The sequence below is a fragment of the Malaclemys terrapin genome, chromosome 1 (genome assembly GCF_027887155.1).
Source record: "Malaclemys terrapin pileata isolate rMalTer1 chromosome 1, rMalTer1.hap1, whole genome shotgun sequence".
Classification (NCBI taxonomy): Eukaryota; Metazoa; Chordata; order Testudines; family Emydidae; genus Malaclemys; species Malaclemys terrapin.
The window spans coordinates 157,175,471-157,196,538 of NC_071505.1; the positions used below are offsets into that span (position 1 = coordinate 157,175,471).

General features: G+C 39.7%; 1 protein-coding gene across 1 annotated transcript in view; it reads right to left on the reverse strand.

Moving 5' to 3' along the window:
• Window positions 1-21,068, reverse strand: part of ZBTB11 (zinc finger and BTB domain containing 11) — a 37,055-nt gene that overhangs the window by 8,205 nt on the left and 7,782 nt on the right. Inside the window, exons 4-9 of the mRNA XM_054045216.1 lie at window positions 19,705-20,537; window positions 14,379-14,558; window positions 13,730-13,966; window positions 12,734-12,878; window positions 8,503-8,620; window positions 2,322-2,480 (exon numbers count right to left, since the gene is read on the reverse strand). Of these exons, the coding sequence (XP_053901191.1) occupies window positions 2,322-2,480; window positions 8,503-8,620; window positions 12,734-12,878; window positions 13,730-13,966; window positions 14,379-14,558; window positions 19,705-20,537 (1,672 nt within the window). The remainder of the gene's footprint in view (window positions 1-2,321; window positions 2,481-8,502; window positions 8,621-12,733; window positions 12,879-13,729; window positions 13,967-14,378; window positions 14,559-19,704; window positions 20,538-21,068) is intronic.

A 21,068-nucleotide genomic window follows, 5' to 3' on the forward strand; every position in this document is an offset into this window, starting at 1 on the left:
AAGTTCTTAACGTGGGAGTAAATATTTGATAACAAGCTCTTCAATCTAGGAGAGAAAGGTATAACAAGGTCCAGTGGTTGGAAGCTGAAGCTAGACAATTTCTCACTGGAAATAAGGCATACATTTTTAACAGTGAGGGTAATCAACAATCGGAACAATTTGCCAAAGGTTGTGGTGGATTTCTAAATCAAAAGTGGATTTTTTCAAGAACATGAATTATTCTGGAGTAGTTCTATGGCCTGTGTTATGCAGGTCAGACTAGATGATCACAGTGGTCTCTTCTGGCCTTAGAATCTAATCCCATCAGAAAAAGATGAAGTTAGTTTGACAGGATCTATTTTCCATAAATCCATTTTGATTGGCATTATACCACTCTCCTATGATTTTTGATTATGAAATCATCTGACCTTTTCCCAAACACAGAAGATATTTATTGAACACTGCCTTTTCTGCATTATTATTGAAAACTGTATCATTTCTGTCTAGCAATGGACCAATACCATTGTTAGGATTCCTTTTGTTCCTCACATATTTAAAAAAACTCCTTATTGTCCTTAATTTTGCTGGCTATTGAGTTTTCCTTGTGACTTTTGCTTCTCTTATCAATTTTCTACAATTTCTAGCAATTAATATAAATAGGCTTTGCAGAATTTGACTTTTTTTCCAGAATTTCAACAGATATTGATGTTTATTTTTAAGCATCGTTTTAGATTTTTATCTATTTAAATGTTCCCAGTTGCGGGAAATTATTGGAGAGTGGTCAGGCAATTAAAGCTTTACGAACCATTAAAACACAAACTGTATATTTTGACCTGTCATGTTGACTGTAAAGATCCTTAAACTCCAAATCACACCTGTTTATACTATTAATTCACTAGTCTGTCACAAGTCTAATTCAAAAGTCTAAATCACTGAATTTTGACTCTAGTAAGATCTCAAGCAGCATTTTTCTTACTTTTGATTACCATCTGTACATTTTGATTACCATCAATAGAAATATTTTTATCAGTTTTTTGTGTGTACAGTGAAATTAACATTTACCAACATATACTGATAAAAAATTAATCATTCAACGAGAGAGACACACACAACACACAAAACCAACAGAAAAAAGGGGAAGTTGATCGCTTCTAATTTATATTTAGGCTTGGAAGGATTACTTTTTTTTTTTAATCAGTAAATGTCTTAGAGGGCAAGTGAAACCAGATATGTGTCACTACATTCATTCTTTCCAAGCCTCCTGCTCCCGCCCCCTGCATATATATTGATCACACAACTGAAATTTAATGGTTGCTTAGTGACAAATGATCATGACTTGACTACATTTGTTGTATGCAAACAGAATAAACAGAATAAAGTTCAAGCCAGTAACACACACACACACACACACACACACACACACACAGCTTTAAAAGTACCATTTTCACAAAGCTGATAAACAATAAGTCAAATCAGCTGGGGAAAGGAATTCTGCTCAAAAAGAAACAATTCCGCAACTGAGAGAGAAAGCTAGCTTTCTTACACAAGAGAGAGTGAGAGCGCGCGATCTGCTTTCACTTCCCCTCTAAGCCACACTGTTTTTTTTAAGCCAACTAACCTCTCTCTGTGAATTCTGGGATTGTTGGTTTTGGGGCAAAAACACTCTCTCCTGGCTAATTTGACTCATAATTGTTTTCAGCTTTATGAAATTAGCTCTTTTAAAGCACCAAGTGTATGTCTGTGTGTATGTATTACTGGTTTGCACACAACAAATGTAATCAAGTCATGATCACTTGTATCATGCAGCAACCACTAATTTTCAGTTGTGTGATCAATACCTTTATCTATCAAGATGAGGTCTAATATTGAATTCTCCCCCATGTTGGAAGCAACATTTGCTGAATTGGGAAATTGTCCTTTACCAGTTATAGAAATTCCAAAGACATTTTACTACTGGCAGCCTAGGAGCTCCAGCATGTCACTCAGATTGAAGTCCCTCAAGATCACGCAGCTTCGCCCCCCCGCCGCCATATATTAAGGAGCCAGTAATCCTTTTCTCTAGTGTGATTTGGTGGTCTGTAGTAGACACCAACTAGCATCCCATCTTGTGCTTTATCTGCTAGGACACTGATCCATAAACATTCAAGATCCTCTTCTTCAATTGAGATCATCATATGTAGTTATTCTTTTATATCTGTTGCTGAAAGCTACATCCTTGTAACTATGGATAGCTCTTGGCAATGTCATTTGGAAACAGATCCTCATTGGTCTAATTAGAGCTGTGGGTCTGCAACACCTTAGTGTGCTCAGCTTACATTAGTTGTGAACTGACCCTCACTCACCTGTAAGGATCTGTGACAGAATGCGACTTCACATGGGAATACCAATCTTTCTTCCAACTGTAACACTTCCCACAGAACTCACACTGGAACGGCTTCACACCAAGATGCTTGTTCATGTGCTGCCGGAGATCCCGAGCTTCATAGAAACTTTTTTCACATCTGTAACAATAAAGGTTTCAGACTCCCACATAAGACAGGATCATAATGAGATGAAGATAACTATGGAGGAAGGATTGTTCAAAAATGAGGATCCTGGACCACGATTTCAATGGCACAAAAAAAATGTACTTTATCATTTACATGTTGCCTAAAGCCCAGTATATATTGGTAATTTTAAAAGACTGGAAGACTTCATGAAGTAGACAAGGTTTACAGTATCAACAATTATATTAGCTATGTAATCCTCTTCTACACTAAGGGAGATTAAAAGGAATAGCAGCTAATTTAAAGATCTGAAATTTATATTATGGGCTTCAGGCATATTTTCCCTTTATCGGTTATGGAAAGCTGATTTCCTTTAATTGTTCTGTTATTGGGAAAAAAAGTTTGTATAAGTCCTATCCAGTACCCAAAAAAAGAGTTATGGAGAGATAGGACATCACATGTTACACTACACAAAGTGTTGTTCTATAAGCTAGAAGAACTATGCTTATGAAGGAACTGGCATCTCTTTTTCTGGAACCATGGAGGATTAACTCAGAAAGGGGGGAGGGATAGCTCAGTGGTTTGAGCATTGGCCTACTAAACCTAGGATTGAGAATTCAATCCTTGAGAGGGGCCATTTAGGGATCAGGGCAAAGGAAAAAAACAGTCAGGGACAGTACTTGGTCCTGCTAGTGAAGGCAGGGGACTGGATTTGATGACCTTTAAAGGTCCCTTTCAGTTCTATGAGATACGTATGTGACGAACTGGGCCTGTTCTTACTGTGGTGTGTGAATGCTGACAGGGGAGTGTGGCTGGATAGTCTGCATTGGGGGATGGGAGTCTGAGTCTGCCCGAGGGCGAATACCTGGGCGTGTAGCATGGGAGCCCAGGAAGGGGTTGGAGGCCAGGTGACTCCTTGGCCGGGGAAACTGAACAAAGGCTGTGGGAGGGGTCGCTGAAGGGAGAGGGCTGGAAGCGGGCTGGAGAGATGGCTGGGAGGCAGAGATTGCTCTGACCTCCCAAGGGGGGCTGGGATGCCTGGGACCCCCCGATGGACCTAACTGAGGGGGGCCCTGTTGTCTGTGCCTGCAAGACCTATCTTGGACTGTATTCCTGTCATCCAAATAAACCTTCTGCTTTACTGGCTGGCTGAGAGTCATGGTGAATCGCAGGAAGCCGGGGATGCAGGGCCCAGAGTCCCCCGATACTCCGCGACAACGTATATCTCCATATACTGGGGGGGAGGGATAGCTCAGTGCTAAACCCAGGGTTGTGAGTTCAATCCTTGAGGGGGCCACTTGGGGATCTGGGGCAAAATCAGTACTTGGTCCTGCTAGTGAAGGCAGGGGGCTGGACTCGATGACCTTTCAAGGTCCCTTCCAGTTCTAGGAGATGGGATAACTCTATTAATTATTATTATAAAGCAGACATTAAATTGCTTTACTGTTCAGCTTGCTCAAGCACATTCAACACAACTGCTAGCTCTGCTTCTCAAAGACACTCCCCCCGCCAATCCCTCAACCCAAATTTCCCTAATCCCCTCCCACATCCATGCCCTCCCATAACAGCTCCATGGGAGGCCACAGTTCACCAGCTCCTCTTTAGCAAGCCACAGGAATATGCATGATCAAGAAGGTGCTTCTACAGCAGATCAATAAACTCTGCTTCTCAGCCATCTTTGCCAGAAAGCCTCTACCTCTCCCTGACATAATGCCCCATTATCCAAGTCACTTAACAACAGGGAATATATAGAAAAGAGAGAAGCTCTTAGGCAAAGTTGTCAGAGAAGACCATCTTCTAGGGAGAAGATGCCTTCTTCATCTGGCAAACCTCTTAGGGTGTACCAGAGAGGATCCCCAGATGTGTAAAGGTTTGCCTGACTAAGACAAAAGCTCAGAAGAGAGGCTGGATGGAGATCTGAGGAACTGAGCCGAGCTACAGAGCCAAAGAAGAACAGACGTTTGTGACAAAATGCTGATGACTGTCAGCTTTAGTTGGTCAAGATCAATTCTTTTATGATAAACATGAATTATACCATCCCCTCACACACGCTTAGTAGAGGTCTTCATTGTGGAGGACGAAGCGTTGTACCAATTCTGAAAGACTTGGGATAGCTACATGTTTCCCAATCACCTAATCTAGATAGTGCAGTATAGTCATGGCTGAGAGAATGTAAACTGGTTTCAATTATTTCCCCTCCAAAAATACTTATTTTCTCCCCTCCAATATATTTAATTAGTCAATGTATAGTCCCCCTTTGGAAACCCAAAGGAAAAAAAAAAATCAATTTCTGTCAATGTTACAAGCTATTAAAAAACCAATACAATGCCATGGAGTTAAAGTGAGTTCTTGTCTACAGTTAGGAAAAACTTATATGCTTATTAATATACAATGATAGCACAACGTTAGACACTTCAAAAAGTGTTACAAATACATATTAATTCTCATTAAAACCATGTCTGCAATGTAAGTAGTAAATAATTTTGCATGTGTATATAATAAAGGGAAGATTTTCAAAGGCATAAACTGCAATTAGGTGCCAATTGTCATTTGTGCTTTTGAAAATAAATTTGAAAGAATCTCCTCAAAACAAAATCTTTTTGTTTGGGGGAGATTTTCAATCGTTTGTTCTAACGCACCAGGAATTTAAATATACCTGTGAACCTAAATGTATTAAGGGAACGGTATTTTCAAGTGACTGCATTTGTCTATTTCCAAGTTAGGTCAATGCAACTCTCAGCTATGCAAGGGTAGCAAAGGAAGTTGTGGCTGCAAGAGCCGGGAGGCACCTGTCAGCTCTGAATGATCCCCTTCTGTGTATGTGCTGGGACCTCTGCAGGGATCTGGCCTCTTTCCTGCCCTTTCATGTGGGCAGGGATCTGGGGAGAAGGGAATGAAGGTAACCAATTTAAACACCAGCTGGGGGTGAATAGTGGTAGTGAAGAGCCCAGATCAGTGTGCAGCTCGGGATACATAACCAAGGTAGCGTATGGTCCTCCAGTAAACTGCTAGCCTGTGATATGTGTACACAGCAACATAGGGCAGGATATAATATAGAACAACTTCTTACATGTTTATGCCTTCTACAGTGCCGACTAATGGCTTAATGGGATGGAAACTGGGTGGACAAGGACACACACACACACACACACACACTTTCTTTCACATGCTTAAAGTTACTGTAGCTACCATGTAATAAAACTGTCAAGGATCTGGGTCACAGACCATGGATGAGATTTTTCTCATGAGCCTTGTTATCAGCTAGAGACACAAGGTGTGCAAGGAAATATCTTTCATTGGACCTACTTCTGTTTGTGAGAGACATAAGCTTTTGGGGTTATACCGAGTCTTCTTCACTGCAAACATTTCAAAGTGACAATTATCCCCACTCCACTATAACAAAATGTACAAAGGGGGGGAGGAGCACTGACAAATCTCAAAGCAACCGTGAGACTTAATGGAAAGACCACTGGGCTGGGACTATTCCTAGCTCTGCCACTAGCCTCCTGGATGACCTTGGATAAATAACTTCACCCCTCTGAGACTCAGTTTCCTATCTGTAAAATGGGGCTACTGATATAAAAGTTATTTGAGATCAACTGATGAAAAGCACTATATACAAGCTAAGTCTTTTGACTATTATCTAGCCGAAGTAGCATATCAAATCTAGTGAGAACTAGAACAGTCTAAATGAACACTAACTCCTACTAACAAACATTTGTCTTTGTTTAAAAACCTAGAAAATTAAATGGCAAAAAACTGTTAACACAGAGTTATGGTTGCCCAGTGATAACTCGTGTCCTGACAGAATATTGAGCTCAGTAAAACTGAAATGTCTGAAACCCAGGAAATTCAGAGTTAAGGTAAACATCCATAACACACACACTCCCACCCTGCCTTTTCATTGTAATGGACAGGCACTACCTGCACTTGCTGTACGCTCAAATACTGAGCTTACCCTCCCCCCCACGCTTATAAAATTTAATAACCACTTCATACCCTTTTATAACCCCTTCACACTTGTACACAAGATATCTAACATATACTTTCCCTACACATCATTAAATCCACAGGCTACTCTCAGATCCCACCTCACTACTGACAATATCCATGGCAAGAAGACCTCAGTGCCCTACTACTGATATAGTCTACACAATTCTGTATTGAAATTATGCACATTAGAACCTCAAGATACCTTGAGGAAGGCACCTCCTTCCTTTGACAACACACATGGAGAGGGGATGTTGAGTGGACTCAGACCCATATCTACTCAGATTACAATCATAACTGAAGTATGCTCCTCAAACTAATCCCAAGATCTCCTTACATCACAATCATGGATCTTGCAAGCCATTCCAACTTATTCCTCCACCATTCAATACACCTACACATAACACAGAGAATGAAGTTGGAATGCATACAGATCATTCCCAGTAGCTATTGCAAGTTCAAGGAGGAAGAGTTAAGGTTACATAGGTGTTTACCTTAACTCTTTTGGAAATTTCTGTTTTGCTGAACTCAACCTTCAGGAAAGACACAAGCTATCACCAGGCAGCCTTAAATTTGAGTTAATGAAATGTTTTTCCATTTAATCATTATAATTGTTGACTATATGCTAAGCACAGTGTACTCTGTACTGTATGAGGCTATTGCCATGTATACTATTATTCTACATTATGTAAAGTCATGTGCCAATTTAACTGAGATTAGTTACATAGTAAAATGAGACCAGAAGCAGGCAGAAGACCCTTCATTGCTGAAGAGCTTACCACTCTCCCAAGCTCTATCCAATACAGTTTTAAAACTGCTTTTGAAACTGTTAGAGAAAAGTGTAACACACCCACGGGGACAAAAAAAAACAAAAACCCCAAACAACCTTATCTAAATCGAATCTGGGGTGGGCACAAGCATGTTCAAGGTAATATTAATCCAGCCTTTCATCTCCAATATATAGAATCATAGGACTGGAAGGGACCTCGTGGCAGAACTAAGTATTATCTAGACCACCCCTGGCAAGCATTTGTCTAACCTGCTCTTAAAAATCTCCAATAATGGAGATTCCACAACCTACCTAGACAATTTATTCCAGTGCTTAACCAATATGAGAGTTAGGAAGTTTTTCCTAATGTCCAACTTAAACTGCCCTTTCTGCAATTTTAGCTCATTGCTTCTTGTCTTATCCTCAGAGGTTAAAGAGAACATTTTTTCTCTCTCTCCCTTGTAACTTTTATGTCAGCGGTCCCCAAACTGTGGGAGACACTCCACTAGGGGATCGCAGCAGGGCCCGGGCCAGTCCCAGCGCAGAGCAGAGAGGGAGCACCATCCAGCCCCGCTCTGCCCCCAGCTCTGCTCCAACCCTGCCCCTAGCTTGGGCCCCAACCACGTGCTCCCGGCCCCTAGCTGCTGGCCATGGGCCCTCAGCTCCCAGAAATGGACACAATACTCCAGAAGAGGTATTATCGGTGCAGAGTAAAAAAAAAAAAAAGAATGAATGGAGATATCCTATCTCCTAGAACTGTAAGGGACCTTGAAAGGTCGAGTCCAGCCCCCTGCCTTCACTAGCAGGACCAAGTACTGATTTTGCCCCAGATCCCCAAGTGGCCCCCTCAAGGATTGAACTCACAACCCTGGGTTTAGCAGGCCAATGCTCAAACCACTGAGCTATCCCTCCCACACTTCTTCTCCTGCCTTACTTACAACACTCTTGTTACTACATCCCAGAATGAGGTTTGCTTTTTTTGCAACAGTGGTACACTATTTACTCATATTTAGCTTGTGATCTATTATGACCCCAGACACCTTTCTGCAGTGTTCCTTCCTAGACCGTCATCTCCCATTTTGCATGTGTGCAAACTGATTATTCCTTCCTAAGAGGAGTACTTTACATTTGTCCTTATATGAACTTCACAAGTGCATTTTTCACCCCAGTGTTTAACATATTTTATTCTAAATAATTCCATGTGACCAACTATAGCATGAGAGACAAGTGAAACTGTCTTTAATAATCCCAGGGACTTAAAGGTCAATTTATACTCACTGAGTACACTGATATCCACGAATTTCAGGCTTTGGCTGGTGTTTCTTTATGTGCTTACTAAGTCCTGAGGCTCTATGAAAAGACTTCCCACAAATGGAGCAAAGATACTTGGATTCTCCTATAAACAGAACAACAACAACAAAAATACTTTACAAGGCCAGGTCTCCCTTCTGAGCCCCAACTCCCTGCAGTGCATTAAAGGGAGTATATAATTTTTACAGAATTCATCTGAAGTACTCAGAGCTTTATTACTACAGGAAGAGGGAAGTTTAATTATATACACTTGGAATCTAGTTGGAATTTTCAAGAATATTCTGTACATGCTGGTATAATCTTGGATAATATTGCTGTATATATTTGAAGAAGAAGAATCTGAGTAGCAACTTTAAACTATTGTATCATAAGTTACTTAAAAAGTTCAGAAAAAAAATCTCATAGCCTTTAATTATAATTTGTTCTTATCTTAACCCTGAACAATCTTAAAAAACAAAAAAACAAACAATTTACTGCTGAAGAAATAGATTGCAAATAGTCAGAGCACAGCATCTGCAGCAACTTTAGTAATAGTTCAGCATACATGAATGGGGGGCATGGGAAGAGAAATCAGACCTTGGATCTATGGGAGGCTACCTTAACAGGAAGTTTCCAGATCCTATAAAGGCTGTTCTTGAATACTAGACTGCCAAAAGGATATTTGTAAGAGGGTATGTAGAAACCCTTCTATTTTCTGGAACTTAAAACTGCATTGTAAAGGAAAACAATTTTTTGTACCCAATTCTTGATACACTTCTACCCCGATCTAATGTGACACGATATAACACGAAGTCAGATATAACGTGGTAAAGCAGTGCTCCGGTGGGGGAGGGGGGGGAGGGCTGCGCACTCCAGCGGATCAAAGCAAGTTCAATATAACACGGTTTTACCTATAATGTGGTAAGATTTTCTGGCTCCCGAGGACAGCGTTATATAGGGGTAGAGGTGTACATCACACTCCAAGAAATAAAATACACAGGACTTCAATATATTAAGCTACCTTAAAATACCTAAAGTTCACACTAAACTATTATACTGTCATATCTCACATTCTCTTTTCACCCTCAAGCTTTCCTATCAGTTCCTTATATCTGAGAACTCATTAATTTCACAAGTTCTTATACAAGTCCTCTGTTCCTCGGTTAAGGGGATGGCTATTGCAACGTGGTGGCTCCCTGTGAAGTGAGGCTGGAGAGAACATTTAAATTGGGGCAAGAGCCTCAGAACTCCAGTGGAATGAAGATGGCTTTTTTGAAAAGCCACGCAACTCCCAGATCATAAGCATAAAGTCACATGCAGACTGAAACAGTGTCGGAACATTGGGGAAACTAGTGGAAATCACAATGATTAAAGCGTGAAGTGCTAGAAAATAATTTACACTTCAATTAAGCCACTGAATCACATCAAATGAATGCATTTAAGAAAAACAGAACATCTTTCTACACAAATAGCAACCTAACTGGTGCAGCTACAAAGCACTTTTACAGTTACAACAAATCTAAATCTAGAATGCTTGAAATCCAAGAGGCAGGAGATTCAACTTAGTTTTCTCCCTCAAAAGGATAAATAGTAAGTGTAAAGCCTATTCCATCCTCTTCCCGGGCTTTCCAGAAACTTCCCCATTTCTGATATGCAAAAGCTACAGGTATAAATACAAAAAGTGGACTGACCATGTCTACCTATATTTAGATGGGTAGTTCAAGGCAAGGACCTGTTTTATTCTATGTCTGTAAAGAGGGCATCAAAAATAAAAATAATAAATCTGTAGATTTATTATTCTGTCTTAGAGTCCAAACAGAAATGTAAAATGAATGTCTTTCTTGAAAGGGTATCCAATGAACATAAAAACATTTTTACAAATTCCTTGGAGTGAAATCCCTGCAAGCTGCATGGACACTTTTCAAAGACACCATAAAAGAGGCCCAACTTAAATGTATACCCCAAATTAAAAAACACAGTAAAAGAACTAAAAAAGAGCCACCGTGGCTTAACAACCACATAAAAGAAGCAGTGAGAGATAAAAAGGCATCTTTTAAAAAGTGGAAGTCAAATCCTAGTGAGGTAAATAGAAAGGAGCATAAACACTTCCAAATTAAGTGTAAAAATGTAATAAGAAAAGCCAAAAAGGCGTTTGAAGAACAGCTAGCCAAAAACTCAAAAGGTAATAACAAAATGATTTTTAAGTACATCAGAAGCAGGAAGCCTGCTAAACAACCAGTGTGGCCCCTGGACGATCGAGATACAAAAGGAGCGCTTAAAGACAATAAAGTCATTGCGGAAAAACTAAATGAATTCTTTGCTTCAGTCTTCTTGGCTGAGGATGTTAGGGAGATTCCCAAACATGAGCTTTCCTTTGTAGGTGACAAATCTGAGGAATTGTCACAGATTGAAGTGTAATTAGAAGAGGTTTTAGAATTAATTGATAAACTTAACAGTAACAAGTCACTGGGACCAGATGGAATTCACCCAAGAGTTCTGAAAAAACTCAAATGTGAAATTGCGGAACTATTAACTATGGTTTGTAAGCTGTCCTTTAAATCAGCTTCTGTACCCAATGACTGGAAGATAGCTAATGTAACGCCAATATTTAAAAAGAGCTCAAACTGTGATCCCGGCAATTACAGACCGGTAAGTCTATCGTCAGTACCGGGCAAATTAGTTGAAACAATAGTAAAGAATAAAATTGTCAGACACATAGAAGAACATAAATTGTTGGGCAAAAGTCAACATGGTTTCTGTAAAGGGAAATCATGTCTTACTAATCTATCAGAGTTCTTTGAAAGGGTCAACAAACATGTGGACCAGGGGGATCAAGTGGACATAGTTTACTTAGATTTCCAGAAAGCCTTTGACAAGGTCCCTCACCAAAGGCTCTTAGGTAAATTAAGCTGTCATGGGATAATAGAGAAGATCCTTTCATGGATTGAGAACTGGTTAAAAAGACAGGGAACAAAGGGTAGGAATAAATGGTAAATTTTCAGAATGGAGAGGGGTAACTAGTGGTGCTCCCCAAGGGTCAGTCCTAGGACCAATCCTATTAAATTTATTCATAAATGATCTGGAAAAAGGGGTAAACAGTGAAGAGGCAAAGTTTGCAGAGATACTAAACTGCTCAAGATGGTTAAGATCAAAGCAGACTGTGAAGAACTTCAAAAAGATCTCACAAAACTAAATGATTGGGCAACAAAATGGCAAATGAAATTTAATGTGGATAAATGTAAAGTAATTCACATTGGAAAAAATAACCCCAACTATGTATACAATATGATGGGGGCTACTTTGGCTAGAAGATCTTGGAGTCATCATGGATAGTTCTCTGAAGACGTCCATGCAGTGTGCAGCGGCAGTCAAAAAAGCAAACAGGCTGTTAGGAATCATTCAAAAAGGGATAGAGAATAAGACTGAGAATATATTATTGCCCTTTTATCAATCCATGGTATGCCCATATCTTGAATACTGAGTACAGATGTGGTCTCCTCATCTCAAAAAAGATATACTGGCATTAGAAAAAGTTCAGCGAAGGGCAACTAAAATGATTAGGGATTTGGAATGGGTCCCATATGAGGAGAGATTAAAGAGGCTAAAACTTTTCAGCTTGGAAAAGAGGAGACTAAGGGGGGCTATGATAGCGGTATATAAAATCATGAGTGGTGTGGAGAAAGTGAATAAGGAAAAGTTATTTACTTGTTCCCAAAATATAAGAACTAGTGCCCACCAAATGAAATTAATGGGCAGCAGGTTTAAAAAAATAAAAGGAAGTTCGTCTTCACACAGCGCACAGTCAACCTGTGGAACTCCTTGCCTGAGAAGATTGTGAAGGCTAGGACTATAACAGGGTTTAAAAGAGAACTAGATAAATTCATGGAGGTTAAGTCCATTAATGGCTATTGGGCAGGATGGGTAAAGAATGGTGTCCCTAGCCTCTGTTTGGCAGAGGGTGGAGATGGATGGCAGGAGAGAGATCACTTGATCATTGCCTGTTGGGTTCATTCCCTCTGGGGCACCTGGCATTGGCCACTGTCGGCAGCCAGGATGATGGGCTGGATGGACCCTTGGTCTGACCCAGTATAGCCATTCTTATGTTCTTATGACCCTATCTACAAAAGTCAACAGAATTAATGGATTAACTTTTATATTCCCCAAAGTATTTATCAACATACCGTGGTTCTCATTACTCCCACTCTTGCCCACTGTTTACCTGTGTGAATGCTCATATGTTCCTGAAGACTCCGTTTTGTGACAAAAGACTTTTCACACAAGTCACATTTGAATTGCTTCTGTGTCTCGTGGAGAGCCAGGTGCATTTTTAATCCATGCTTGTAGGTAAATGCCTTTCCACAGACCTATGAAGAAAAACCTCAATTGGATAAAGTATATAAGATTAAATAAATCTTAAAATTTACAAGTCATTGAGACAAAGACAGTATTGCATCTCATCACAGATTTTTCAAAGCATAAATGTTACCTTCTCTTCAAATGTAATGTAAAAAAAAGTACGCTACTTGGGAAACCTAGCTGATCACGCTTGTGGCTTCGTGTCAGCAGGAAAACACTGTACAAACTGCAAAAAAAAATTCTGCCTTTAACATTCTGGTTATTTTGCCTTATTTCTTGTTGCAGAGGTAGCAATAAGCATATTTGGACAAAGGACACTTTCCCAGATAAGTATGGAACACTGAGGTAGTTGTCTTTCAAACAACCATCACACCATATGACATGTTTGTAACATGGCATGCTGTTCCATCTAAGCAGTCAGGCTGGGTTAGCGTATCAAAAGGAGAACAAGGCTAGTGCTAGTAAATCATTGGATGGGCACGCCTCCATTTGAATCAACACAGAACCAACTCCTAAGCCTGGGGTTGCAGGGCATTATGCTGCTAGAGATGTCATCTTTGGATACATCATAAAAACAGAGATCCTGACCATTTGGAATGAAAAATCCCAAGACATCTTGGGAGAAGGGGCATTTACTCTAGTGTTCCAGCCAAATTCCAGTTTGGGAAATTACATTCCCTCTAATTCCCCTTCAAACCCAAATTATATTTAAATCCAAGTTCTTACATTAGTTATTTTTCACACAAGCACTGTGAAATGATTAAGATTAACCTAGGTTGTAAGGTGCAGGGTAGTTACTAGTCAATCAAGAAGTCATTACAAATTTCTAAGACATCAGGAAAGGATCTATTTTCTTTACCTTGCATGCATGTGGCTTTACCCCTGTATGTTTGAGCATATGTATTCTGAGAGCGTAGAGCTTGGGTAGAGTTCTTCCACATATATCACATATAAACTCCCGCTTAGTTCTGCCTTTCACTACTGACGCTCCTGTCTCTTCTATACTAGCAGTTGCAGCGCTCACTTCATTTTTTCGGGTATGTCGAACGAGGTGGGCACGTAGAGAGGCACCATACTGGAACTCTTTTTTACATAGCTAGGAAAGAAAATACATGGAGCTATAAAGTACATTATTTTCTTAAATTATTTCAAAACTGTTGAATTATCTTGTTTTAAGAAACCTTTGCATAAAAGCTTCACATTTGTAAATAAACATGAAATCACAGTAATATGATTAACTACTCTATAAATGGAGCTATTAAAACTATAAATATGCATTACATCTCAACTTTCAGGTAAGGTTCTTAATTTATTAGTTGTAAATATTAAAATAGTGGCAGAGGCAACTACTGGCAGAAACAGCTTTGCATTGGATCAGTTCCCAATAACATTCACTTCCAGACTTTTCTAAATCCATAAGACAAAAATAAATGTTAAGGTTGCTGTTAGCACATATAGCAATTACCAACTCAGAGGAATTTTTGAAAAATTTAAAAAGACAGACATACCGGGCATTTGTAATCTTTAGTTCTTTCATGTTTCAGTGTATGCATTATAAGCGAATAACGCCTCTGAAAAACCATCCCACATTCAGTGCATTTGATCTGAGCTTCCACCTCATTGTTCTCTGTGGTATCTCTTTTGGGCTGCTTCATCTTCTTCCCTCTTTGCACTAACTTCATGGCAACCTAATTGGAAAACAATGATGGTTTCTAATAAAAAGTACTATGTTCTGTCTTATGCTTGCTTTTAAGCATCAACCTTCATTACTATTTTACTTTTAATATTACTATACAAGAGCTAGATATTATTACATTGTCAGTAATTACTTTAGTGTTAACAAATTGCACTAAGTTTCTAGTAACCGTTTAAAAGAAAACTGAACCCACAATGATACTGCAGATCATATGTTAAGAACAATGTTTTACCATAAACTGGATGCCACCTTAGTAGCATCTACATTGAAGGATCAATATCTGAGTTTTTAGTGCATATGCCTGCTTTGAAGCAGTGATTATTACAAATCGCAGATGTTTTGTTTTAGGAAAACTAAGTGACAGAGAACACAGCTTCCTCCACTTCTTCAAGTGACCACCGTCTCCTGTTTCAGACTGAGTCAGCTACATTATGTTCTTCACTCATGTTCCCTTCTCAGAGTTTTTTGTTTCCTTTTCTAAAAATACAGCCAGCTAAACCAGATGGGCTAGTTTATTTTTACCATTCACTTAAAGAAAAGCTCTCAGTTTGAGAGATAGTAAGATATACAGGACAGCCCCTGAAATTATTCTTACTCTCACCCTCCAAGTAGTAGTAAAGTATCAAGTCTAGGTAAGTATAACAAGCTGAGAGACTGTCTCCGGACAGACTGTGCTCCAGTTTCTTTTCCTGAACTCTTTGCTGTCTGTGCAAATCCACATCCCTACCTAAATATGGGGCACATTCCAGGGTTGAGAGCATCTATCCTCCCAGTTCAATTTCAGCCTGAAGCAGATTAGCACAGTTATCTCAATGGTGCAAACCCCTTCATGTCCATGTCTATACTTTAGGAGTCAGCCCAGTGCAGCTACACTAAATACTAGCTACCAATTGCTAAACAGGGACTATTACATTCTGTAGACAAGTCTCAGGAATGAAACTCCTGCACAGGCTGTGTCTTAAGAGAAAGTGTGATTCAAGTCTATGTATTGCCTCCGGCTTTTGAGAAGGAGAACAGCAGTGTGACAAAGGTAGAACCTCTACAAGTTTTTCAGCTGGTTAGTTTTTGGGTGAGGACAGATTGCTTGATTCACAAATAGTTATATGAAATATATGTTTAATACTTATTAAGAATGCCTAGTATAATAGAACAGGCACTTTAAAAAACTCAAATGCATAAACTGCTGGACCATAGTGGATGCATGGACTGTCAGAGGGTCAGAATGAATTAAAAATATGGCAAGGCAATATGCTGATAATCTCCGGACAGCAAGAGACGTGTGGAATGGAAGAAGTTGAGTCTATGCTTGCTATGTGATGGTTCACAAGTCAGTAGGTCAGGTGTATGAAGACAGTCTGTAGTCCATGACAAATGTATTTTGAGTAGTGAGGATAGAGCAGACTGGAGCGAGGTGGGTGGAGAAACTAGTACTGTCAATTAATCACCATTAACTCATGTGATTAACAAAAAAATTAATTGCAATTAATCACAGTTTTAATTGCATTGTTAGACAATAGAATATCAATTAAAATGTATTAAATATTTTGGAGTTTTTCTATATTTTCAAATACATTGATTTCAATTACAACACAGAATAAAAAGTGTACAGTGCTCACTTTATATTATTTTTATTACAAATATTTGCACTGCAAAAATGAAATAGTATTTTTCAATTCACTGCATTTCAGTACCTGTATGAGTTCTCTTTATCGTGAGGGTGGAACTTACAAATGTAGATTTTTTTTTTGTTACATAACTCAAAAACAAATGTAAAACTTTAGACCCTACAAGTCCACTCAGTCCTACCTCTTGTTCAGCCATTTGCTAAGACAAAACAAGTTTGTTTATATTTACAGGAGATAATGCTGCCCATTTCTTATTTACAATGTCACCTGAAAGTGAGAACAGGTGTTTGCATTGCACTCTTGTAGCCGGCGTTGCAAGGTATTTACGTGCCAGATATGCTAAACATTCGTATGTCCCTTCATGCTTTGGCCACCATTCCAGAGGACACTTCCATGCTGATGACACTCGTTAAAAAAATAATGCATTAATTAAATTTGGGTCCTGAACTCCTGAATTGTGTCTCCTGTTCTATTTTACCTTCATTCTGCCATTTATTTCATGTTATAGCAGTCTTGGATGATGACCCAGCACATGTTGTTCATTTTAAGAACACTTTAGTTGCAGATTTGCCAAAATGCAGATTTCCCCTGCTGTCAGTAAATATCTGTGAAACCCACTAGCAAAATATGGCTGCTGCACAAGGTTAACAACCTCCTACTGCTACCACCACAGTTATTCTACTAGCTCAAGTGGCAGAGAACTGGGCTGTGGATCTTAAGGTTTCAATCCTATTGATGACTCATGGGGGGTAGACTATGGTTCCATCTGATGGAATTTTTTTTTCCAGTTTGCTCTTCTTAAACACTTAGGCACTCATGTACAAAAAAGTCTATATTAAAAGTATGTTTAAAAAGATGCAAATTAGAACACTCAAGTTAGGAAATACCAGAATTAAGGTTGCACATACAGTCTTAAGTTGGCGCCTTGTGCATATGCATTTTTGATAGTATTTAATTAATTACATGATCGCATACTATTTTTTTCACAAGACCCCGGTCTCATTCAGAGCACAGGACTGCTCAGAAAGAGAATCAGAGCTGTGTAGTGAACGAAACTGTTGTCTGTATGACTCCCCATTTGTTGCACAAGTTGCAGGACCGGCTCCATGGTTTTTGCCGCCCCAAGCGGGGGGGGGGGGGGGGGGGAGGGTCGTGATTGGCGGCACTCTGGCAGCAGTTCCACCGCGCCGCTTTCTTCTTCGCGGGAATTCGGCAGCAAGTGCTTCCCTCCGAGAGGGACCCGCTGCCAAATTGCCGCTGAAGAGCCCAACGTGCCGCCTTTCCCCTTGGCCGCCCCACGCACCTGCTTGCTGGGCTGGTGCCTGGAGCCGGCCCTGAGAAGTTGGAAGGGTTGAATAGTGAACGTGGCATGGGACTGAAGGAAGAGAGAGGATGGTCTTATGATTAAGGCAACTGAATGTTGCCCAGGAGAATTAGAATCTACCCCTGCTTCTACTACAGTTTCTATGTGATGCTAGGTAAGTCACTTAAATCAAATGCGTCAGGTTTTCAGTGTCATTTTCTGGGTGCTTAACACAAATTGGGCCAGATTTGCAAAAAAGCTTAGCACTCACAATTGCAACTGAATTATGTGGGAACTACACTTGAAAACTGAAAAGTCTGAAGAAGAAAAAAAAAAAAAAAAAAAAAAAATCAGTCCCCAAGTGTCTCAAGGCATTCAAAATTAGAGGACACTTGATTGTGTAGGCTTTAACCTCTGTGCCTTAATTCCTCAACTGTTATATGGGAATAATACCACCACTTCCAGAGATGTGAAGATAAATTTATTAGTGTTTGTGAAACACTTAGATACTAAAGTGAGAGCTTCTATAAAGGAGCCCCAAGGGAAATTATTAATTCTGTATCCAATGCAGCATTTAGATGGTGTGTAGTAAATAAGATATTGGGATGCAAATTTTATTAAAAGAAATATTGCATTCAGTGAAAGCTGTCCATCCTGTGCTCTTAAAGAGAGGCAGTGGGTCCTGTGGGAAAAAAATGCATGCGACTATGTAATTAAAGACTATCAAAATACATACACACAAAGGGGCTGAATTAAGGTTGCTCAAACAACCTTAACTTTGTCATTTCCTAATATGAGTGCTCAACTTTGCAACTTCAGATGTTCTTCACTCAAATTCTTATGTAATCTATAAGTAGAATTGTCTCAATCTGCAATCTTAATAGTGAGGTTGGCAATGCTCTAATTTAGGGCCACATTTAAGGAACTATATACAGTGATGTAACTAACAGTCTCAGACTTCGTAAAATATACTTCATTTTCAAGCTGGAGACTTGTTGGTAAAATGGTCAGATATATTTAACTGGCTGGGTTTCCCCACCCATACATACACACCCTATCTAAAAATAATCTCAGTTTTGAAACTTTTAGGGGAGCACATACATCTTCAATTATAGCATAAAAAGGCATAAAAAATTACTCAAACTGAGCTGAATATTTTTAGCATATAAAATATCTATGTGCTGGAGCAACAGTAAATCTAAGACAGGGATTCTCACAAGAAATTTTTTGGTGGCCTTAGAGTGCAGCCACCAACTCTTGCTGGTGGCTGCTCTGACAATTTTTCCTAAAACATTTAATTAACTTTAGGAAAAACAAATAAATATACACATATCCATGTCCAAATCATTGTAATTTATTTATGATGGGGTTTTTTCAGACTCAATAATAAAAATAATGTACAATTGTCTATTCTTTACTGGACCTAAACAGAATAGAAACAAAATAAGATGCTTTGAACATTTTTCTCTTTTTTGTTGTTGTTTCTTTTGTTTTTAGACTTGCTAGCTAGTAAGTCTGCTCCTGTGAAAACTGATATTTGTAGGTTTGTTAATATTGCTTTTCACAGCAGACTTACTCAGCCCTGGCAAGCCAGGGGACAAATTAAGCTCTGCCGGGAGGTGTGTGTAGGGAGGAAGCAAGGGGCCATGGGTGATAGGGGGTGGAGGGTGAGCACAGGGCCGGAGCCTGAAGCCCCACGGCTCGGAGATGGAGCCCAAAGCCCCATGGCCAGAGCCTACCGCCCAATGCCCCAGGGCTAAAGCCAAAAGCCCAAGCCCCATTGCTTCTGGGAAAGGGGGGAAACTCACACTGGCTGCCCGCTCCTCTGGTGTTCGTGGCTCCAGAGGGGGGCAGGGCCCAACCCCTGCTGGTGGCCCAGGGAAGGGGTGAATGCTTTGCCCTCCTCCCCCTCAATCACTGCCCAGGAGGCTGTGGCCGCAAAAAAACAAACAAACAGCGTTGAGAAACGCTGACTAAAATCACCATACTGCAAGAAATTTGGATATTGGTTGTTTTCACACAAATATCTGTCACATGTATTAGCAATTATTTTTATCTGTACTAATGTTGTATTAACATTAATATTTATCTGTCCAAGGTGTTGCTTAGAAGTGAAATGAAAGTGGTCTTTTTACATTATTTTGAAAACAAAGGAGATTTTCTTCTGCTGAAAACTAGATTATGATACTAAGCAAAGATATTTCTCATACCTGCTGTATTGCTGATTTGGGGTTTGTCTTCCTATTCTGTAGCTTTTTCTCAATTCCCCTGTGCAATCTGATATATCCACCCTCAGTAACAGAACGCTGACGAAGTTTGCTTTTATAAGTATCATCTTGGCTGCAGACGATGCTCTCAGGTTGTGACACTGAAGTTTCCTCTGCATTACATGGCCCACCACGTTTTTGCTTAAGTGCTTCTAAAGACTCTTCGGAAGTGATTTCTGCATTTGCTGTGCTGCTCTCATTTTGATCGGCCTCAACTTCTGTCGGAGAGCATGTTTCCATGTCCTCTGCCACTGGAGGCTCAGACTGCATGACAGAAACAATGTTATTTGCAATGCTCTGTACCATTTCTATTTTTATTTCATTTCCAGTTGTTTCACTATAAACAGACTGTTCTGTAGGCTCTGAAAGACTATCAGTTATATCCCTTGTAGGCTCTGAAGTCTGAGGGTCAGACTGCAGTGCTATTGCCTCCTCTTGTCCAGTACTGGGAGATGTTCCATTCATAGTTCCTACTACTTCACTGTTTACCGCTTCTGTAGGTAAAGGCTGTTCAACACTATCCACAGGCTGTGTTTCAACTGCATTCTGCTCCGGTAAACTCTGTGTAGACTCTACAGTGTGAATATCCCCCTTTTGGTACACTGTGATTTGTTTGTCTTCCATCTGTTTGTGCACATTTTCACAGATTTCCAAGACCTCTGACATGAAGAGATGCCGTGCTAGCATGGCAACTTCTGCCATGCTACAGAAGTCAAAAGTTAACACTGAGGTATAAGCAAATTCCAGTAAAGGGAGGAAACTTGTCTTGCAAAAACCTGTATAGAGTAATACAAGAAGTGAGATTATAGAAAACAAATAGCAATCACCAAATTGCTCCAAGCTAATCCATAATCTCTTCCCCCCCCCCCACCTTAATTTGGATGGGTCTCTGCTTTAGACTAATGTCTATCAGCTAGCTGACGCAGCAGCTGCATATGGTTTTAATTAGTATCTCACTCATGAGCAGACGTGTTCTCCCAGCATGGAAGCCTGCAGATTCAAACACACTAGGATCACAATATTAAATACAACCAAGTTTTTTATTAAACTGCTTCTAAAAAAAGCTTGGTAATGCTATCCTTTCTGAAATAGAAATCCTGGCCCTACATTAATTGGTATCTTTTTGCTTCTCTTGCATTAAGGAAAAAGTGTAAGAGGAGTAGGATTAAAATTGATAGAGGATGAGAGAAAGAGGAGAGAAAAGAGAGAGGAAAAAGTGACAGGGGTTCAAGAGACTTATACTGAATAACTTAATCTAAAATATATATTTTTCTACCCACAATTATGAGAACCACTGAAACTTACCT